This window comes from Corvus moneduloides, chromosome 2 (genome assembly GCF_009650955.1).
Source record: "Corvus moneduloides isolate bCorMon1 chromosome 2, bCorMon1.pri, whole genome shotgun sequence".
NCBI classification, from domain to species: domain Eukaryota; kingdom Metazoa; phylum Chordata; class Aves; order Passeriformes; family Corvidae; genus Corvus; species Corvus moneduloides.
The window spans coordinates 108,417,576-108,441,328 of NC_045477.1; the positions used below are offsets into that span (position 1 = coordinate 108,417,576).

General features: G+C 38.4%; 1 protein-coding gene across 8 annotated transcripts in view; it reads right to left on the minus strand.

Moving 5' to 3' along the window:
* SH3KBP1 (SH3 domain containing kinase binding protein 1) overlaps positions 1-23,753 on the minus strand; it is a 213,279-nt gene that overhangs the window by 129,378 nt on the left and 60,148 nt on the right. For 7 of the 8 annotated variants that reach the window (XR_004238460.1, XM_032100768.1, XM_032100769.1 and 4 more), the window contains one exon: positions 6,216-6,339. Coding sequence is in view for 7 of the 8 variants with exons in the window: in XM_032100768.1 (XP_031956659.1) it covers positions 6,216-6,339 (124 nt within the window). In the remaining variant the exon portion in view is untranslated. Of the gene's footprint in view, positions 1-6,215; positions 6,340-19,907; positions 19,950-23,753 lie in introns of those variants that run through there. The other variant, XM_032100773.1, reaches the window with a different exon arrangement.

A 23,753-nucleotide genomic window follows, 5' to 3' on the forward strand; every position in this document is an offset into this window, starting at 1 on the left:
TCTTGTTTCATACATAATATATACACACACAGGTGTATATATAACTAGCTCCTTGATGCAGTGGCTGTATTTGTGTTCAGTGTTTCATTGCATGGTCCATAAATGGGATTCCTAGAGCTAAATATATGACACACAAGACAGCCACTGAGGCAAACAGATGTCCAGCGGATAGAATTAACCTGGAATTACACTTCAAACCCAGAGTGATTTCTACTTCTTGCTTCTACAGGCTGTTCCTGCACAGACCCTCATGACACTAGCGTACCACACTAGTGGTTGGATCCAGCTATGCAAAATTGCAGAAGCTAAGTCAGGGCTTAGCATTCATGCATTTTGAAGACTACAAGAAAGGAGTAATTGAAAAGAAAGGGTAAGCAATTAGGATAAAAAGAAGATGCACAGCAAATGACAAGAAAAGAAGCAATCTTCTGGAACAAGCTACTGGAATCTGGATAGATTATGAGACCTTAACTGAATACCAGGAGAGCAAATGACTATAACACAGGAAAAAAGATTAAGATTTTATGTATCTCAAGTCACTAATTAAATAGAACTCATAAACAAGATCTGCTTGTAAAGAATGAGTGAGCATCCATTCCACTCTTGCCAAGAAGACAGCACTGAGATCTTTCTTCTGGACAAAAAAAAAGTCGTGTCAACAACACAACCACATGTCCAGCACAGATTGGTGTCTTTTCCTGCCTCTCTGAACTGAAAGCACTGCCTTCCAGGGCAGTGTCACTTACCTAAATAATGGGATAATTTTCACCCTTATTTTAAAAAAACAGTACTTTTAAAGGAAATGTGTCTTATCTGAGACACTACATATGCATATGCAGATATGGTATTTAGACTCAAAGAATAAATATTTTGCACATTCAAGTTTCCTGTGCCATTAATTTTTTATGTCTCGTTTTGGGTTGGTGTCATATGTTGCATGCATATTTTAACCTTAATAGGCTGAGCAGTATGTTCCTGTGCATATTTGTGTAAACTGTATCCTGATTATACACCAATTAGCTGATCTTAAAAATTAAAAGGATATTTTTTTCCTGCTAGCAATAATTTTTCTGAAGTTGGCAGTATTTGCAAGGGAACACCAAAGCCTGTCTGTGGAGAGGGCCTGAATGTATAAACAGCAGAAGGACAATCCAACCAACAATGTCTTCAAACTTACTGTGTTTGAAAGGAAAACCAAAGGTGAGCATACTGAGGGTCAGACACCTCATCAAGCACGATGAAGGCAGTCGCTTGCACTGCTAGGTAATAAAATACTTTATGAAAGAGATTTTGAATTTTGCCTTTCTGTTGAAAAATATGACCAGAACCAGAGCTTACATAGATTATTTAACATAAGACTCAGAGTCAACACACTCATATGCTGAGAAGCCAACAGCTTGTCTTTCTAATTAATGAAGTGCCTTTTTGTATGCAAATAATCGAAAAAACTATTGAACAAAATGATGCATTTTTCTCGCAAAATACTTTCCCTATTTCTCTAATTTACAAAAATTTACTTAAATCTCAGTTTTGCATACAACAGACTTGTTATCTATTCCTAAATTAAACCTATTATATCATCAAACCTATTTTCACAAAACCTCCCTTTTAACATAGCATGCAAATGCTCTCTATTATTTAAATGTAGGCTGGAAGGTAAAATAAATAATTCTCAAGAGAACTAGAAAAAACTTTCCTTGCTTTCAGTATTTGGCTTTGATTAAGAACATGTAACAAATGATGAACTGTTCCAGATTTGCTGGCTCAATGCAGCCTGCAATTACAGTTTATAGAAAACAAATATATCTGACAAGGCAGTATATCTTTGCCTCAAATATGTTTACTCATATAACAATTGTTGTTAGTTTACTTACAAAATACAGTCTATCAGTTCCAGTTTTGCAACTTGACCTAAGCAAGCGGGCTCTTGTTCCCAGCCACACAAAATAGCACAATGAATAAGATACTTAAAAATAGGATACGCAAAAATGACAACAAAACTAGTGTAAAATAAGCTATGGCCATTTAACTGTTAAAGCTCATTGCAGGCAAGTTTCCATTATGTCCCTTTATACCTGAATGAAGATCGTACTGAATTTATGACAGATCTAAAATAGTTGCACAACCTCGGATCTGTTTTTAGATTTTGAAAGTTAACACAGAAGAGATGGAATTTCACCATGTTGGAAAAGCATTTAAGGAAAAAAAAATATATCTTTCAGTGTTTTTCTGTTCCAAGACCTGGTTGTAATTTTCTTACGTTACTAAATAATTGCAACAATAGCAATAATTTTTTCAAACAATCTGAAAATGTTCTCTCAGGGAAGAAAAGGCTTTCCCATCCTGTTATTACCAAAGCACAACAATGCCAATTCTAAGTAGAAAAAAAGCCATTTTTAATTCTTTTTTTTTTTAACTCAGCTTTATAAAAGTTTTAGAACAATAGTTCAATATGCCAACAAAAAAAATCTTAAGCAGTGAAAACATATACTCAAAGACCCAGTCGTGGTGAGGAAAGGATTTTCTTGGCTTATGAACTGTAGGAGGAAGCAAAAGAATGATCCCTCCCAGGTTCTGGCAAAGGATATGCAAGCCAAGCAACATCTGACATTCTTACAGCTTCAGACAGGTGCCTCAGTGTCACAGCCTTTTTCTCCAGACAGGGCTGATACTGCAGCACCTGAAGCACCCATCAAACCAGCCTAGAGCTGCTACAGCCCTGGGAATAGCCAGGAAAAGCACAAGGTCATCATGCTTCCCCAACCCCATCCCTACACTCGAGCTAGTGGTCCTTTCCTGAGCCTTTCAGAGGTGAAGCATGAACCCACTGCAGTGCTATGTTAAAATGCTGCTTGGTTTCTTGGATGTTAATTGCCATCACTACCATGCTGGAACTGATCTCAACATCTTAGTGAGGTAGGTATTATCCAGGTTTTGCCAATAGGCAGCATAAGGCAGAGACACCTGAAATACATGAAAGTTACTCATAAATCTGGGTATGTCACTGCAATAAATCAGAAAAAGTAAAGCCCTGCCTATGTGAAAAATCAATACATACTAAAATACCTGACCCTAGGAAGGTAAGTGTGGTAATTTGGCCAACAGTTTAAGTGATTCAGCAAAAGTTCCATAACAAGTCTGTGGCAGATCTAGAAAAGAATCCCCTTATTTCTTAAGTGTAGCCCTGACCTCTAGATCATACTTACAACCCTATAAAGAGGTTTATACATCCAGGCCAGGTGTAACAGAATTTCCTAAATTATGTTCACCACAGCAGTCGTCACTGTTTGTTTCCATTAGGTCACTAATATCTGTGGTCAACAAGAAACATTAAAGGATGACACATGTTCTGGTTTTACTGCCCACAGTGAAAAGCAGACAAAATCAAATCCTTCCAGCTCCTCTTGGCCTTTGTAACAAAAACCTCAGTGATTCACAAATGGTGATGTACAACCAGATGCAACCCTCACTGTGTCAGGGAAGTAATAACCCAGGTAGGCTACTGCTGGTGTGGTTACACCAACTTTAATTTGTTCCTACGTCACATGTGTAATCCAAAGTGGTAACACCCATTACTGGTGTGGTTTAACCCCAGCCAGCAAATAAATATTATGCAGCCACTTATTTCAATTTACACTGACCTTATTAAAGCCCCTAATTTCAATAGAGTACTTAGAAATAATTAGCATAAAAAAACAAGATACAAAGTTGGATCCTTAATGTCTTTTTAGTTCAGAAATTCGGTATTTTCCTCTTGGCTACTTAGATGTTTCTTACAAATAACTTAGCTATTTTCCTTGAATACCAGGGTTGGACACTTGTCAATATTTCTCAAGGAAAAACTCTCTACAAGCCAAAAGCCCAAGAGGCCAAGATTCTTCTCAAAATGTAAATGCTTGCTAAAGTGCTGACACTTAAATTAGGCCAACCAAGTTAAGTAGTAAAACTACACAATATAACACCACAGCAGTAGAACAGCCCTTATCATCATCTTGGTAATAAAAACAATGCAGCAGCACAGAATGCTTCACTCCCATATTACTGGATCTGCTCTGAAGTTCTGAGCAGCAGGATTACATTGCCCAAGCAAACAAATAATACTGCCTGCCATTTTCACTGTTGAACAGTGGCTAAAGACCTTTAGATGCATCCCTGTCCCCCTCACTTCCTAACAACAAGGAGAAAAAAAGAAAACAAACCAACCAATGAACCAAACACAAACATCCTGCACCCTCTTTCAGGTCTTTCAGGTCACATTCTGTGATCAGTAAACAGATTTAATTACGGTTTAGTAAAAATCCCAGGACAAGAGCACTTGAAGAAAATAACACCCATGGCATTTAGAGCTCCCTCTTCAGTAATATATGGCAACACTTTCCACAAGATTTGCCACATTGATCTTAGAAAACTCTTTCTGAACACAACAGTAACTACTTGCTCAGCTGTCCACACTTAAACAAGGCTACTTTGGCACCATGCTCAAACTGATCCCAGGAAAAATGAGGGGACACTTGCTTGGCCTTGCTGTGCTCCATGCATCCTTAGCTGTGCTGCCAGACCATGGCATCCTGCACCTGCTTTTTCTGCAGCAGTGGAGAAGCAGCCAACATGAACAGTGCACCAACCCTCACACGATGTCCAGGGGGCCATGAGAAGTGCAATCCTCACCAAAGAAGCCCAAAGAAATAATATTCTAATATGAAATCTGCTACTTCCAAACCTAACCCCTACCTCAACTCATAGATCTTCATGTCAGACTTTGCTTTTCTCCTTTCAGTAAATATGAGGTTTTGTATTCTTCAGCTAGAGACAGAAAAATCTTTCTCTCCTGAATCCTTTAAAGCTCCTAGCCAGAGGGAAGAAAGAGGAGGAGAAACTGCTCTAAGAATCATATTTGGAGTGCTATCCCCTTGTGACTGAACTGAATCCTTGCATCTGCCACAGCTATTAGCCTTCTCCAAATAGCAGCTGAAGCAATATGGAACAAACTTAGTCCCTAGATAATTTCCCAACTACTCATATGGTTCTGTATAGCAGCCATGAAAAATAATAATTCTTAGTAATTTAATTCTGCTGTTGCTTGAAAAACCTATGACCCAAAGCAGAAATGTCGGATGTGTCTCCAGATTCAAGACAACATTGCAAGCCCAAAAGACAAAGCTTTCTGAGATTTTTTTCCAGTCCTTTCTTTCAGAGGACATCAATCCTTGCAAAAGAGGTAGAGATTAGTCTCCTTCACCTTTTAAGGAAGTCATACATCTTGCAAAAATTATTAATTCTTCTGCACTTGCAGTTGTAAACCTTGAGTATAAGGCCTCTACTGAAACTGTAGCTCTAATAAAATGTTAGCTGATAATACATAAGAGGAAATGTCCATAACAGTCCTAACAGTATAGAAGACACGTCAAAATGGAAATTACATTACAGCAATGATTAATGACAGCAGATTATTCTGTATAAGACAGCAAGCAAGAAACTCTCCAGTGAATTCTCCAGAAAAAATTACAGCTCATGTCTTGCAAAAAGCCAATTGTCGTCCAACAAACAAACAGGAGCATAAACATAACCTAAAGAAAAATCCAGCTTCTATATTGCCATTTTTTTGTTTTGTTCTGATATTTCTGATAGCAGGACTGGGAGCTAGGGAATGAGACAGAAGATTTGGAGGCTTTCATTTTAGCAACCCGAAACCCTATATAGGAATCTGCATTAGGAGTCAAGCCAGACATGAAGAGCACACGTTCCAGTCTCAAACAGAAGACAGCGAAAGACACTTCCCAAGAAACTAATGCATTAAGTTGTATGTTTTCCACTTTTTTCCCCTTTTTTTAGAGCTCTCTGTCCCAGATAAAGCATGAATATGTGAATGTAGACTGACATCCCTGTGCAAAAACCTCCATATATGCAAGCTGCCAGTTCCTCACTTTAATAAGCTTCAGCAATCTCCTCATACAGCTTTCCTTAATTAAATGTATGGAGGAGGGATTTCCTTAAAAAGAAAGGGATGTCTGTGCAAGTTAATGTGGAAATATTAGACATAATACGTGCATCCATATATGCCAGTTAAAGGGGACAAAGATTTTTTACTATTATTATTCCTGCTATGCCTTTCCAGTTAAATAGACTCTAGCTTTGTTTCTAGAAACAAGAAAGATTTACATTTTGTTCTTTGGAAGGCCTGAATTTAATCTGCATTTAATGTCCATATACTATACCTTTTTTGTTGGTTCTAATAATTGTCTCAGACAACAGTAAAGGGCTTCCATTGGAAACTTCATTTATAGGCTTCTCTGGTGGTTTGTTGGCAGTATTTTCTTTCTTCATGTCCTTCTTTATTTCCTGCAGAAGACAGGTAGAGAGGGAAAAGAAAAAAGAAAAAAACCAGTTAAAAAAAAGGTATTACAGAATATTCTCAAGCTCCCAAGATTTCTTAAAACTTCTATGTGCACACCTCTGCCTGCTCTAATGTTACCTCAAAGACTTTTATAAAGTTGAAATGCCACAAAAAGAAAGCAGTTGTCAGTAACCTTTTCCAAGGGACACTATTGTTTTTCTTTTTAAAATAATTCCTTATGTATGTGTGGAAATTGTAGGACAGCTTTAAAAATCTCTTAGTAAAGATCACCAAAGCTGAAAGGTGTGAGAGGGGGAAAAAACCAGACGTCTCAGTTTATCAAGCAATGAGCTGTACTTTTGATGCACAGGGCAAAATCAGTACAGTGCTCTTGGTATAAAGGCAGCTAAGTCTGCTTCCCCTCCAATGACAAGCCCACAGAAACAACCACTATAGCAGGAAGAAAAATATTAACTAGGAAAATATGACAAATGTTACCATAATTGGCAGAAGCATATAGAGAGCCTGCTGTCAGAGTTGTTGCTAACACTGACAACATTTTGCTGCTCACTACCTTTTAAGGTGATCGACTTCTTTGGCAGCACATGGAGAAAATATATATGGTGGGGTTTCATGAAAGTAAACCACAGAAAACAGCTTCCCAAGACTTCACCGTTACTACTAGAAATGCACAATACCTCTCTACCAGCTTCTTAGGCATAAAAGCCTGTGTTGTTGTCTATACCAAGTTTGACAAAGCATCCAAAAGATAAATATCATAACCTTTCATATCCCTTACCTTGAAACACCACTGAAGCAGACAAATAGCATTACCTCCACTTTCTAGACAGGTAGCTGACACACTACAGAGGCTGAATGATTTGCTTATAACCATGTCCCAAAAAATAAGTTAAAAAAAAAAAGTCTTGGCTCCAAACTCTGTCCTAGAGCCACAGAGCCACTCAGGCTGAGAGAGAACTCAGAAGGTCTCTTCTCCAATTCAGTTCAAAGCAGGGTCACCTCTGGGGTCAGATCAGGCTGTTCAAGGCTGTTTGACAAGTTGGGTCTTGAAAACCTCCAAGGACAGAGGCTGCAGAAGCCCACTTCTTTTCAAGTCTCATCTGCTCTGTCCTGTTCTGCCCATCAGGCATCACTGTGATGGGCCTGTCTCTGTCTCTTGGATAACAATCTTTTATGTATCAGAAGGTCCTCCTAAAACCCTGTTTTCAGGGTGAAAAAGGCCACACCTCCCTCAGCACATCCTTAGGAAGCATGTGCTCCAGCTTCCGCAGGCACAGAACTTGCTTCAGCTCATCAATATCTTGTCTTCATGCAAAATTCTCATCCCATCCACTAAATGGGAAGCTGTATTCTAGATGTGGACTAGTGAGTGCCAGGTAAAGGAGGATTATCACCTCCCTCAATCTGCAGGCTATTAATGCAGCCCAGGATGCTGTTCACTGTGTTGATGCCAGGGTACAAGACTGGTACATGTTTATGTTGCTGCCCACCAGGACCCACAGGCTCTTCTCAGCAGAGTTGCTCCCAAACCTATCAGGTCCCACTCTGCAGATCTGCCAGCATTCCTCCTTCCCAGGGCTAGAACTAGTATTTGTCCTTGCTGGATTCCATGATGTTCCTATCTGGAGCCCTCTGAACAGCAGCCCTGCCTTCAAGCATGTCAGTTGCTCCCCCAGTTTTATGTCATCTGCAGATTTTATGAGATCTACATTAAACAGGCATCAGGGACAGGTGATGGCTTTGGATGAACTCTTCCCCTCATAAAAACCTCTACCCCTCCTCATCTCTTTCAACTCTCTTACATTCACTGCCCCCTTCTATATCCCAATGCAGGATCAACCTCCACCATCCCACAGCACCGTACCATACATAGGAAATACTATAGATCCTTTTTAGATTTTCAGCATATCAGACATGAGCACTAAACCATAGAAAGCACATTTCTATTTGAAGTTTCTGAAGTTGTCATCTGTGGACAGCATCGAGCAAAGCAAGAATTTCCAAGTTATTCTCTGTAAGATGCACCTTAAACCTGACTTGTTTTTTTCACTTTTTATTTCACCAGACCAATTGTTATTTCAAAGCTGACCTATTAGCTATACAACATTAATACAGTCTTCTGTATCTACCCAAAGCATTTTCTGTGTATCAGTGCATTAGCAGAGATAAAACTTTTATAAATGACTGCCTATGGAGGGTACAATAAATCTTTTATCTACTGCCATCACACAGGTAAAATAGTATCTAAAAGACAACTCCTTACAGTAACCACATTAACTGAAATAACAAATGTGAATATGTGTCTGAAAGGTGTGTGATATCTGTGTGATAGATGCTGCTGTTGTTAGAATAAATATTGTGCATAGCTCTGGTAGAAAAGTGAACAAAGTGAGAATTTAAGAACACCATGCATTTAGAAGAATATATCACTTTCTAAAAGACTAGACTTAACACATACATTATTCCACAAGTTTCTTTTTCACATCCTTAAAAAATAAAATGTATAATAAATTACTTCACCCAAAGCTTTACATTTATTTTGCAGCTAGGTGACAAACTCACTGTGTTTTAAAAAATTATCTACCGTTTAAACAGAATTTGTGAGTCAAACAGCATTCTCATGTGAACAAGACCACAAGACAACATCCTACGGAAGACCCCATCTTGCCAGAACTTGCTTCCTGTGTCATTACTGCGTTATTTTTCATTCTTTATGTCAGAATGTAATTAAATCCTCAACTCACAAATTCTGAAACAGCAGTACCATATTTTTAATTGTAAAAATCCTTTTGCAACTTCAAAACTTACAGAGAAAATTGTCTGCTATAAGAGAAAACAGTGCTGTACCCTTTAGTCTCTGGATGAATGTCACTGGTGCCTTTGCTGCTGCTGACAGCTTTTTGAGAAAGCCTTGTTTGGCTCCTGAAAAAAGCAAAGGAATACAAGACAACTCCCAAACACTGGCATTTGTTTGTAGGGTGGGGAGTCTTGCACTTCTTTCTCATCCACTATTCGTGGAAAGAAGAAAGACACATGGGCCGAGGGTCCACTAAACCAAAATTCATATAGAACGTTCAACACCTTGCAGTCACCAAAATTGTCTAAGGACTTCCTTTTTTGTGCCTTTCTAATACTTGTTTGAGCTAATTTTCATTACTGCTACTTTCAATGGTCATGAGAAGGGCCATAATCTTTCATAGCTACTGCCCAGAGTAACATGACATGGTCAATCCCAGCAGCTTGAAAAATTGAAAGGTCCAGGAGGGGATTGAAAGGAAAAGTGGAGAGTTGTCTAAATAATGAAACAGAAATCAAGCACAGGTCAATAAAACCCTACTAAGCCAAAATCTTACCAGAAACATATTCATACTTAGCAATATCCTATGGGAAGCCCATATCTAAGTGGCTTAGCACACATTCTGCAATGAGTTATGCTGGCTTTAAGACCCTTGCATATCTTTTCAATTCATGGTCTTAGTCTACACCATAAGACTAAAAACTTACAAACAAAACCAAACAAATGCCCCAGCCTTCAGCAGCCTCACCACCGTAGCCTGCAGCAAACACTGGTGCCGATATTACAGCCTCTCTCCTCTCTCTAATATGTTGCTTCTGCCTCACTGCTGTCTTCTGTAGCGCTCACGCTTGAGGAATTTAGGATTTTAGAACTTTTCTTCAGTTGTGGCCCAAACAGAGCCAGGCACCCTAATCTTTAGGCCAAAGAAAGAGACCGTAGTCCTATTAAATTCAGAAATATTGACATAGCCCTTTATATCTACCCCCACTCTTATCTGCTGTAAAAAGTAAACTATTACTCTAAAACGCTATAATGCCTTACTCAAAATTGCATTTCTTCTTGAAAAATGAAGTGAAAACAAACACAAACAACTCTGGCCAAACAGATATACCAAGTCAGCTCACTTTATTTTACTGCAAAAAGTACACTGAACATGCCTACCCTATATATTTGGTAAATGAACTACAATGGCCCTAAAACCTTGGTGCTGCATCAGTAGCGGTTATAGAAATCTCTCTGTGTAACCCAATCCTTCCAGATCTGCAAGGAGTCGAAGCCTAACACACGAGGAAAGAGTAGGCAAATGAGCTTGCAAACCCATGCGTATCAAAGGTGGCTTGTGGGAACTTCCCTGGTGTATGACAAAATCTATTTTTAGTTCTGATTTCAAGTTGAAGTTTGCAGATATTATTCCTTTTAAAGAAGGAATTCCATGTACACAAATAAGAAGAAAGCAAAAAAGTTAGAAGTCCTCAGTCTGCCGTAAGTAGTTCAAGAACAGCTGAATTTAAATGCTAAAGGAGGATGAACAGAAACTAATAGTCCAGTTTCAAGTTCAAGGACTGCTGTGTCTTGAAAAAGAAGCTTGTGTAATAAAAGAGAGGAGAATCTAGACAGGTAAGATTTTTGACTACATTATATTGCTCTAATATAGTGGGAAAAGAGCAACCTGCTGTCTGCTCAGCAAGGACTTCAGTGCACCTCCTGACCAGGACTTTTGCACTGGTTTCTGGTTTTATTTTGACTACAGCAGATATATTCCCACCCTAATCAGATACAACCACCATTCACTGTGGGCCAATCTGCCCTTGAGTAGAGCAGGGTGGGTGGACTGGTACTGCAGGACGTCTGAGCCTTGCTGAGTCTCCTCTAAGGGACACAGTGTGAGAACCTTCACCAGGAATCCCTGTGGTGAAACTATCTGGAACAGGCTTGACGACCTCAAGAGCCCTTCCCAGAACCAAATTCACAAGGCAGTTGTCAGTGGAAACCCCACACAGAGTCTCAGGAGAAGGAGCTCAAAGGGATCCTGAGTGCAGCGCTTGGCTCTTTATCTCTCCATTCCTGTGAGAGGTTTCTGCAGAATGAGCAGCTGTCTCACTCACACAACCCACTTGCAAAGAGGTAGGCTCTCACAGTGCTAACAGTTTCAAAAATATCTCTAAACCTAATCTTTGGGACTATTTAGTTCTTGATTTTGGAGCACTGCCTGGTATAAATTTCGTGGATCTAAATGATGCACTTCTTTCCTAGCTCACATAGAGATAACTGCAGGTTAATAGCAGATCATTTTCAAGAGGCTATGCCTCAGGAACCCAACCCTTAAGTAAGTAATCTTGCATTTGAACCACTAAACCTAAAAGAGGGCCTCTTGATGCCAGAAATTTTAAGACAGCTTCCATCTCCTGTCTACGTGGGTTTCAGTGTGATTCCAATATGATAAGCAGTTCATACTCAGAAGAAGCATCCTCAATCTGAGAAACACTGAAAAAAACGTAATTGTGAATTTTAAAAATAAGCTTCATTCCATGAAATATTAAATTTTCAAAGATATTATGGGGCAATAAAGCCCATTTAATACATTAAAAAATATTATTTTTTTTGTAACTAGGATTCAACCATACTGCATACATACCAACAGCCAAATCACTGTGAAAAGATTCTTTTCTTCTAGAAAACTTTGAAATCCAAACAAACACAAAATCTTAGACAATACCTGAGCTGGTTTTTTTTGGATCTTCTCTAATCCAATCCTACATCAGTATAAGCCACAGGAAATTTGAAAGATATTATCCTTAAGCTCGTCAGCTTTACAATGTGACAAAACTTCAAGTAACAGCAAATTACATAGTGTGATGGAATCCCATCACATAGGAAAATACAATATATTCAAGTATATCTGTACCCTATTAAATGGCTATTTCAACATATAAAATTTATAAATTAAGTACCTCATCTTTTGTAAGTCAGAAACTATTACTCATTGGAATGACACATGCTTTGTCAATCTGAAGAGAGACAAAAAGAGCAGTTAACAGCTTTCAAAAAGAAACCATAGTTTTTCTACTGCTGTTTGCAACACCTAGCTTTTTTTCAGAATTTCACCATTTGTTACGTTTCAAGAAAAAAGTCTTTTCTCTTTATGTGTCTTTACGTGCTGAAGTTTCCACCCCCCTATCAAAAAGCTTCCCTGAAATTAGAGCAAATGCTTGAATTAGGTCAGCCACAAAAGTTACAGTTAGGAAAGTACAAGAACTTCTGCCATTTTACCTACACCAACGTTTCACTTTTTTTTATTCTAGCAGTTCTGACCTTTACAGGAAACTCAGCTGAAAACATTTGAGGAAATTGCTGCAACCTTTTCCGTGACTCTGAATGAAACAAAATGCTATTTTGTACTGCTGCAGGTACAAAATCCTAAAGTCAGTACTTCATTCCTCAAAGCTGTTGGGAGCCATGAAAAATTATGAGAAAAATCACTATCAGACTATAAGGTGATTTATCTGTGGCTTCCATATAAGGGGAACAACAGTTCTTGCATCCTGGGAGCAAGAGGTTTAATCAAAATCAAAGCTTTTGAAAAAAAGACGCATACTGAAAGAGTTAAAAGCTGAGAAATAATGAGTCTTTCACAATTCAAAAGTCTGCAGCATGTGCCCTGCTTGAAGACAAATACGGGAGCAGGAATAAGAGCCCAGAACCATACACAGCCAAGAGGAAACAACACAACACCTTTGAATTATCAAAAGATGACAGTGGAAATGTGAGGAGCACTTTGACCCCTCTGACATACAGAATGCTTTTCCTTCAATCCCTTTTCTCAAAACCATACTTTACATTTCAAGAGACAAATACCACCATGATTTCCTGCAAACAAATGTCTGTAACTTCAAACAATATGTGAGTTCAATTATCAATTTATATTAAATGCCTCAAAATAAAACTCTGCTGGACAGTACATCAATTCAATATTTAGTCCTCCCAAGAAATTTCCTATGATATTTTCACTAAAATGAGTTAAGGGTTATGGAAAAATTATAAATGTGCTCAGTTAGAAACATAACTCTGATTTTCAAGAATCTTGTAGTTCTAGTATAAATAAACAATACACCCTGAAGCGAGGTTGGAACAAACTTTCCCAGCAACTGAACTAGAATCAAGACAAAAATTATTTTCAACCAGAAAGATGTTGCCAGCACTAAAATACAATATACTTTCATAGCATGAGCTTTACTTTCTGTAAAAAGCAGTATGACAACATTTCAGGGACAAATAAGAAACTACCTAGCTTTTCTTTTCCTGGCTTCAGCAATAGTAGCCTTTAGTTTCTCTTTCCAGGGCAATACCAGGTCCAAGACACAGAGGGAGGACATGGGACCTTCAAGCACTGTGATCAAGACTGAGATCTCCCCATCAGCTGGTCATGACAGGAGACACTCCCCAGTGGCTCTGTCAGCAAGCAGAGGGAGAAGGATGGTTTGGAGATTGTTCTACCTTAGCAGTGATCCCCAGCTTCTAAGAGAGGCACAGATCCCGAACTGCTACTGCACACATCCTCTGAGCTTGTGACAAAAGATACGCTCTTGTTTCACTGCTGCACGATTCCACATCCTCTCTTCTTTTTCACTATCAGCTTATCCCAAATTTATAGGAAACGTTCCCAGCTGTCTGTCAGACATGTGATTGAGGAAAAAAAAAAGACAGGGTTAGAGTTCATGAGCCTCCAGGTTTGTGCTAGTACCACCTAGTCCTGGGGTTATTTCTAACCACAGCCTCCTAAACCTCTCCGGTTTTTGTATCTAGCCTTTAAAATCAAGTCTGTTTCTGCGGCTCACATGACTTCTATCTGATTTACAGCTTGATAGAGAAAAGTGTTATTTGCTCAGGAAGTTTTACATACTGAACAATGTATCTACTCTAGCAGAACGGGCACCTTAAGGATGAGGACTCTGACCTGCTTTACCCTCCTTTGTTTTTCTTGTTGTGTTACATAAAACAAATGCACTGATTTGCTCTCTCCCAGCACAAATGAAGCCTTGAACACAGCCAGAAGTGCTGCTTTCGTGGCTGCTCAGGTAAGCCCATAGTGCCACCCTTGCTTCTCAGATGGAAGGGTCTTATGAACACTGCAAAGCTTCATGTCAGGACACTGTTCCACTATTTATTGTACACCTAGAACCAGCCTGCACAAAGATAAATTCATTACACAGCCTTAAGTAAAGGCTTCTACAGCCCATCTGTCATGTCCATTGTTCTTAGAGCATTTAAATATTCATTTTAGTACTAATTTTATTTATAAACTTTACTTATTACAAAGGTCATACCTCAAACATTTGAGACAATAGTGGGGCACTTGAAAACATCCATGTAGAAAAATTAATGCGTCAGATTTAATCCAAACAACTGGCAACAAACAAATTTACTATGAAGTGACAAACCAGCAGTTGTTATGAAAAAAACATTAATTCCTGCATCCAGTGTATTCTACATTAACCACAAAAGTACTGCACTGACGGCACAGTGCAACCTGCTTGGGCTTAAACTGCTGGTGACTTCTCTGTGATATCCTTGTGTGAACTCTCCCTGTTTATCCCAGCAGGAGATGCCCATGCTACAATGCCCTCCCTACCACAGGAGACCACACTGTGCCACACTTACATCCTCTGCTCCTCTTCTACACATCAATAACCAGTCTACTACAGCAAACTCAAGCTCCTCTTTTAAAGAATCTCCACATTCTTCCTTTTTTGATACAGATTTGTTGTGTCTTTTGCACATCTTTCTGATAAGCAAAGATCTTCTGGATAGGATTTACACTCTTACATATGTAGAAAGCCTTGTGCTTTTAGAGAGATGAGTGCATGCTTTGTAATAAAATTAACAAAACTCTCAGATTTGTTGAGTCTTATGCAATCTTTCAGCTCTGCTTTTCTCTGAACATGTGTGTTTCTGCATTCACTCAGTTCAAGAAATCTTATTCCATCCTTTAGCCTCACACTTCATATTTCAGTTCAAAAGGAGACAGCTCATATTTACCTATACCAATTAGTTTACTGTGTTTTTTTTAATTACCAAAAAAAAGAAAAGATTAAAGAAACATGGGGGAGGCAGAGGGGGAAGGGAGATGGAGGCTACAAGAAACAGCAAGGAATACAACAGTAAGAAAAGTGGAGAGCACCTTGTAAAACAAACAATCACAAAACACCACCTGTCTCAGAGAAAGCCAGGAAGAAAAAAGAATACACCCTCTGCACATTGTGGTTTGGGTTTTGGAGACGTGCTTGGCTACATCAGTGATCAGCTTTGCTACCACCAAAGCAAGCAATTCATTACATCCCAATGCACTTAACAGATCAAGACTGAAAATTATAACTAGAGCAATAAAAGAAGGGAAATAGGAAAAACATGGTGTGCTGGATGCCACTCCAAGCCACTTGATTCGTCCTGACCCATTTTTTTTCAAATGACAGTACCTCTCTCTGAGGCCTCACAACCTAGGTGTAAGCAAAAGCATAACTGATGAACAGACACAGCAGATGGCAGGAAGCACAAAGAAGCAGAAGCGATTGGCACAGGCCGGGTGCATAAGCACTCTAGCATTTTGTAAGCACTGTGACAAGACACCTCTAAGGAAGACTTTGAAAAACAGTGAATACATTTGTTGATCTTTATGTGCAGGTTCCCCAAAGTAGGTGAGAAGTACAAAAGCAGAAGCTTGTTATAAATTTATTTAAAAGGTGAGGAAAACCAAACCCGTCACCTTGTCACCAGAACAGAGAGACACACCATCCATGTATGAGACACTTGAGAGATGATGACCCAAAGACTCTAAGATTTAGAGTAGGCAAGTTGTAGAGCTGACATGGACTTTGCATTTCAGAAACCTCCCAGAGAATCACACTGTATGACTGCAGCGGGTCTCACAGCCTGCAGATGAACTGGAAGCAACTTCCTGATTTCATACTGCTGTAGAGTTGTCTGCTAACACCTGCCCATGAATCCCTGCAGTATACACTCCTTCCCAGTTTTAATCTGGGGCTGAGAATTTGTTTTGTTTTACATATTTGCAACATATGTGAGTACTGGGATTAAGGGCAAAAGGCATTGTTGCCATGGGGAAGGTGTTTGACAACCAGACTCTTTAACTGGCACCCTTCTCCCCCAACTCTACAATCTTCATGCCAATAGATGGCCAGCCAGGCTTTTATCAGCTGGAACTCCTGCCTTGCACCTGTGTTTGGCAACAGCACAGTGCATTTGTGTGCATTTCAGCCACGCAGTGTTCTCAGCACATCCACACACACATCTGTGCAGGTGCTCCTCCCTGCATCCTTGAATACTGTGGGGAGGCACAAAAGGTGCTTCTCAGCCATCCTCCCCCCAGTCCAGCTCCAGCAGAATGAAATTACTCAAGCAGTTTCAAATAAAAATAAATTTCTTCACACAAAAGTTCCATTTTTGTCCAGCTATTAGAAGCATTGTTAACTTTGCCTGAAAGTGCAATGTCATTCCTCATTTCTTTGAGTAGAGAGTGGGATATGCAAGAATTTAGCACGCTAACAGTTTTTCCCCATAGAAACCTGGCCTTATTAAAAAATGCATCAGACTACAGTTTTAGATGGTGAAAAATGGATATTTCGTGTAGTAGAAATATTTCTGCTGTCAGTATAAAAAACTCCGTGCATATTAGCACATAAAGCATACATATCTATATAAGAAGCTTATAATATGTATAAGAAACTACTGTTATAGTTATGTTCTTTCTCACAACCATACCAATTTGAAGAGATGACCAATACAGAAAAAAGCGATGACATATATTCTTAAGAAAAAAGTGCTGGGAGACATTATCACAAATTGTAACATGTTAGATAGATAGCAGATAAGCTATCTCTATGACACAGACAGATTTAGAGAGAGACAAAGTCACATAAATCCTTTATGCAAAATCCTATCACAAACCAGATGATCCTTAACAGCAGGATTTTCTAATGAGAACATTAACTGACTCACCCAGTATCTTGCATTCTCTGTTTAAAATCATATGGAAGGTTTTTTTATTAAATGATTTATCTTTTCTAAATGATGTTGTACAGTGAAAGAGAAACAACAACAACAAAAAAACCCCACACAAATGGAAAGGAAGTCACTGAGCTACACAAAAACATACAAAATACATAAAATACAGCTGGCACAGAATTTCAAAATTTTCATTTCAACCACACTTAAAAAAACCTTGGTGATGGTCCAAACAGCCATTTTTCTATCCAATTAGCAAGTCACAAAAAATTGTACAAATTCCTATAGAGGTCTTCAATCACATAATTCTGCATTATAGAATGAAGAACTGTGCCATAAAAAGGTTAGGGCAAATTACAGAAATTCCTATTGTTCTTTGACAGACCTCTCATCAAATATTCTATTGAACCAACACATTGCTCAACCCTCTGCAGTATATATCTATTAAGGTTATGCAGAGAAGTCCACTGAACCTGCATAGGGAGGGCAAGTGTTGGGTAATTCCACTGCATGTAAAATTAAAACTGAGATTCTTGAAGATGAATCACTATCTTAAAAGAGTCCCCTCAAACAAGCTGAGATTTTTTCAAGACAAAAACCAGGGACCATGAAAATATTTAGATAGAAAGATAGTTACAGCATTACAGGATTTTTAGGGCTTTGTTTGTTTGTGTAGCCAGTTGTATGAAAGCTTGCAGGAATTAATGAAATAAGAAACCTGGATTAAATCAGGGTTAATGAGATCAGGAGTAGACACATCATTATTCAAATCACACACCATGTGAATAGTATGCACTGCCAGACTTGTAAATCAGAGATTAGAATTTAACACTCTTCCTTCTGCAGTCTGACAGTTTAGGGCTAGAGGTCTCTTTATAAATATTGCTGGCATCCACCTGCCACAGCTTCACAAGACAATGTATTATGATTCCAGTTTTTCCTGGTGCTAAGTACCAACAATTTCAAGATGTAACCGATGGCAGAAGCAGTTCCTCAGCACTTCTGACAGTCATGTTCCTCAAGTCTTACAACCCTTGCAGCTGTCAAGCAAAATTTGTTATTTAATTATTTTCCATCTTAATTGGACCTTTCTTCCTGCAAACATTACAGCAGGTACAGGTTAATTCATGTAGTTCAGAATGGGGCGATATACCTTATGGATTCCTTTTTGTCTGGATAGCCTTTTGAGTTCTGGCATGTTGCTGATATGCTCAAACCCAGAGGTAGTTTCTTAGGGGAAAAAAACCCCAAACTGTATGAAATGAAAAGATTCAGAACAATTTTAATAATCCCCATTAAAAGATGTCCTGGAACCATGGAAATTCCTTTATAAAATGTAGGTCACATGTTTCTTTGGAGGTATTAGACTTAATTCTAGAGATCTGATATTTAGAAAAGATAGCCCTATTCATAAAATCTTAGTAGCTGGGAAAATTGACCCAAACCTTAACCAACGGGTCTCAAAAAGCCTCTAGAAATGCAGCAGCTGTCCTCTACACTTGAGACTGTTTTCTCTTAGTAGAGTGGAGGTCGCTGGACAAAGATTTTCATAGTAGAATTTTTTAGGCTCTTCATATATTCTGTCTGCTCTTTTACAGCTGGGAAAAAAAGAAAAAGGAGGGGAAAGGAGATGTATAGGTCAAGCTATTCTAGCAAAACAACCGCCTATATCTTGGTTTTATCCAAGAGAAAAGAGGTATAAAGAATGCAAATAGAAGAAATAACCATGCTCAACACTGACCCAGAACAGCAGAGAGTGTTGCTCAAGACTAAAAAATGTGTGATGGGTGCTACAACTGCTTGAGAGAGTTTGATATACCATTGGTATTTGTAGGAGAGGTGCAGCCTAGCGTCATAGATGGGAGAAGATTTGGTGACCACAATCCTCACCTCAAATTACTTAATCTCATAGTTACTCAATGTTTGCAAAAGAGATTGGCATGCTACCTTTGAAGTCATGCATCATACTGAAACTACCTTTGCAGTTTCTCAATCTAGTGTTTATTCAGCCATCATGAAACTTTAAACAAACCTGCATGGCTATCAGAGCCACACAGGCTTACTGGCTTGTATTACAAAACAATCAAAACTGTATAGGACATATAATGGTCAAGTCCACATGAGAAAAAATGATGTGTACCTGCTTAGCACACTCAGCAGGTTTCCTGTTCACAGACAAGTTGCATAAGAAAGTATGATCTTTATTTGGATAAGTCTCCTTCCAAGCAGAGACAGCTATTTTATGGTTTCTCCCAACGTACCATGTGGTACCAGTATGCTTGAGGCTCATTGTTACTGTAAATAAGATAGAGGTAAAAGAAAAGCACTGATTATGCAGTTCTGTTGAGGGGAAATGAAAGTTTAAAGATGAGAGTTAAAGAAAGAAAGCAGACAGCAGGTGCATAGGAGTCATCAAGGATGATGAACTGGTGCAGTCTGACCATATATAAAGGCATATTGGAGCTCCAGAACCGAGTCCTCTGAACCCGTTTGCCTTGCTGAGCATCACTGAATGATGATGCAGATGATGCAGACTGATTCAGCCAGCAGAAACAAGATTTCAGCATCTACAAATACCCAGGGAAATTTCCTTTAGGTATTTTTAAATTTAAAAACTTAATACATTAGTTTTCATTTTTACCTTTAAACAAGAATCAAGAGGGAAAAGTTGCATGTGTCATACGTAGAAGAAAGACCTATTTTTTGATCTAAGCATTAACAATTCTTTTTACTCACCAATTTATCAAGAAAATATTTATTCATTTTGAACATTTGATACACTCCTGGTCTGAGTATTGTGACCTGAGGGAAGACACTGAGTGTTACTCCTCTGTGTTGAAGAGGACTCACCTACATTTCCAGCAGACTTCAGTGCAACTTTAACTATTAAACTGCTATGACTCCAATTATATATATGCAGATCTATGCCTTAAAATTCTAAATATTGACTTATACAATTCTCAGGATGACAGGAAAAATGACAATATATGACTTAGATTTTGTTCCCCAAGAGCAGCCTTCCTTGAAAGTAGCTCCCTGCCGTAAAAGATAAATGTGTATGCACAATACAAATCATAGAAAATTAAGACAATCATTGGATAATTAATATAAATACAAATATCTCTTGAAAAGAATGGGGAAAAATCTCACTTAGCAGAAGGAGTATCCTTCCATTTGTAGCAAATATTGAACTTAAGAAGTTTCAGGCAAAGCAGAGAAATTTGCCAGGCAATTCATAAGAGTACTCTATCCACCCTGCTCCTCAACTGTATTTTTACTGGGGAGGCAAAAAACAACACTCCTTCTTCTAGATACTCTGATATCTTCTAGAAATTAGAGGATATTCTAGATGTATTTAGATTTAACCTCCTTCACTGCAAAATGCTTTAAGTTCAGATGTAGGGGTTTTTTACCTTTACAGTATTAAGCTTGACAGCACAGCATAAACCATTTCTTCCTTTGTTTTCATTGGGAGCCCTTCTTGATGCATTTCCTTCAGGCCAAGGAGAACACTTATACTCAGGCAGTCCTACTGATTTTAACAGGCCTCATCAGGAAATAAAGTTTTTAGGCCCATTCCTCAGGAAAAACAAGACCTCAAACCTCTCAGCCCTTCTTACACTTTGCATGCACATTTCCTCTCCTCTGTGATCCACTAAATGGGGAAATATTGAGAAATAAAGAAATTATCTAGGAGCAGCCACACAGCAGTGGTTTAAAGAAACACCCAAACATAGATGTGCTCTATTTTGTAAACAGCATACTCATAATCCCAAATCAACTAACAGACTCCTTCAAGAAAGTCATTAACCCCTCTAGACAAGGGCTGTGGCAGACACTTCCCAGAATTCATGGGAGTGGTGGCCTGGGAACAGATACCGCTGAAAAGGAAACAGAGCTGAACACACATAATACTATACTGAAAAGTACAAAAGGCAAAGCTATGCCTTTTTATCCCAGAATAAAACTGCAAAGAAACAAGGCCCATTGAGGATATTCTGCTAGAGGAAGATGAATACAGAGCAAACAAGCAGCAAACAGATCCAAGGGCCTGGGAAGAAGCTTGAAATCCACAACTGAGAGGAAACTCCACACAGGGCTGGGGAAATGGAGCACAATTGTAAACTGACGCTACACAAACTGGTTTGGATGTGTCTGCACTGCTCCACACAACACAGAAGTGCTCAGGGGCAGAGGTGGCTCTCACTAACCTATAGGCAGGAGGAAAAGCAGACTTGTGAAAGGTGAGCAGTGTCTCAGTGCATCAGTGCACCTGCTAGTGATGAAAGCAGGTAGCTGTAGCAAGTACCCATTTAAGGGAATGAAACTCATACATTCCCATAACAGTGTCTCCATTTAGCCTTCAGTCATTTAAAGAAAACGGGCTGACCCTACACTTGGTCACTTTTCATCCATTTTCTGTCCCTCTGTCATGTAAGTGCTGCTGCTCAGTCAGTGACTACTGCATTGAATTAGTGAGTATTTGCAGGTACTTTCAGACCTAGGCATTTTCAACACATATTTCATTATCTACCATCAATGCTAACACTAAATTTAAGTTGTCACATGGAAAGAGTTTGTTTGCTTTGGAATTAATTTTTTCTGAAGTACTTAACAGGGTGTGAACAGTGACAAGAGTCACATGAGTACACTGAACAGCCGAAGTGCTGGGGAAAGAGCCTTCACCTATAAAGGGGGGAGGCGAGTAACTAGCCTGGTCAAACGTAGTTGGTAATTACTAGTTAATCTGCTAAGGCCAGATATTCTAGCAGCTACAAGAAGCTCCTAAACCAACAATTTAAACACTCTGAATCCTTAAAAATCATGTTTATCTTTCTTACTTAATATGTTTTTTTAAAAAAATCACTTGCTTCCTCATCTAAATAAGCTTTATCTCACACTCGCTGTGACCAAGCCCACACAAATAAACATTCAATACCTGGAAAAAGTCATTTAAAAGGGCAAAAAGGAAGCTTGAGTATAATAAGGGTGATGCTGGCCAAGTATTGGTCAATTCCATATTTCCTGTATTTTAAATATTTATTAAACGCACACACGAATCAAAATAAATGGTCTGGTCTCCATTTATTTACACAGTTACACAAATCCTGAAACAGAACCAACCATCCCTTAACATAAGACCATTGACAGTTTAATAGGAAGTCATTTATTTGTCATTTAGAAAACAAAGGTTGGAGACATAGGTAATCAAAACAAGAATTTCAGCTTCCTTTCTCCCTCTTTATCCCACAGTACAATATTTCGTCCTCTCATGTTCTCCTGTACCTCATAACTCTGCCTTCAGTATGACAGTTTCACACATCAGGGATGAAAAATAAAGCTGTTTGGTTTTCAGTAACATGAAATTCCCTCTCATACTTCCAAATTTTGTTTTATTCAAATCTATTCACAAGATACGTACCAGCAATTCTCAGGGAAATCCTATATATCTACTTATTTGTCTTAGTTTATCTCTTAAGTTCTTCCTACTCAAAGTTTAAATTTCAAAAGTAATTTTCTATACAAAGATGCTTCTAAGGCCAGAAAATAAGACTCTTTCATTTAGTCGCTCAGGTTTCCTGGTCACATCAAAATATTTACCCAGATTTCTGAAGTGCACAAGGAAAACTGGAAAAGCATACTATTCCCTTTCCACAAAGTCACAACTCTGTCCTTGTCTTTGGATATTTATTTTCATTCACTCAAAATCTGGGGCAGTTAGCCACAAACTACATTTTCCAGCTAAGTATTGTAAAAACATTGCTAACCCTGAATTCGGTAAGAGTCTGCTGAATACTTTTACTAGCTCTTCAAAACTAATATTTTTAAAACAAGAGAAAAAAATATATTAAATAACAAGAATTATCATGACTACCTGTCTTGCATTCTTAATTCACAAACACACACACACATCTCATACACAATAAGGTTAACTGAAAGAATGCAGAGAAAACTAGAATCAATCTCCACAGTGTATTTCTAAAAATAATTAATTTTCAATGTACCCTCTGGAGGACACAGCTAAATTTTACTTCCACTCTCTTCTCACATCATGTTTTTAAATTTCTTTCCTTATTTTAACAGTATGAGATGTCCAAAAGTAAAGATGCCCTGAAGATTATTTTGACGCAAAATATTTTCCATGCTCTGCTGTTCTATAATGAATAGTGTCTTAGGACACTATTTTGTGGAAATGAATACCAAAACTGTTCAGTGTATTTAACATTTTTTAAAAATCTAAATCACCATAGTATATGTAAAATCCTTTTGATAATGTATAAGGCAAGAGTGTACTAAATTGACATTCATTTATACGTTGTTTCATTTTGTAAGCTTTATTTCGTAAATCTAATATTATCCAGTTAAGTGGATGCTTTAATGTAATTATTTAAAAAAGAACACTCTGATTGTTTTGATTCCATTCCCCAGTCACTGCTTGAATGGCTTTCTGTTGGATACATTAGAAAATTACCATCATCACCAGTAGAAATTCTGTCCAAATGGATTTTAAGAGAAAGCTGGCAAACCTAGCTGATGCATGACACTTGTGGGAAGTTGTCCAGATTTTTTCACATCTTCTTC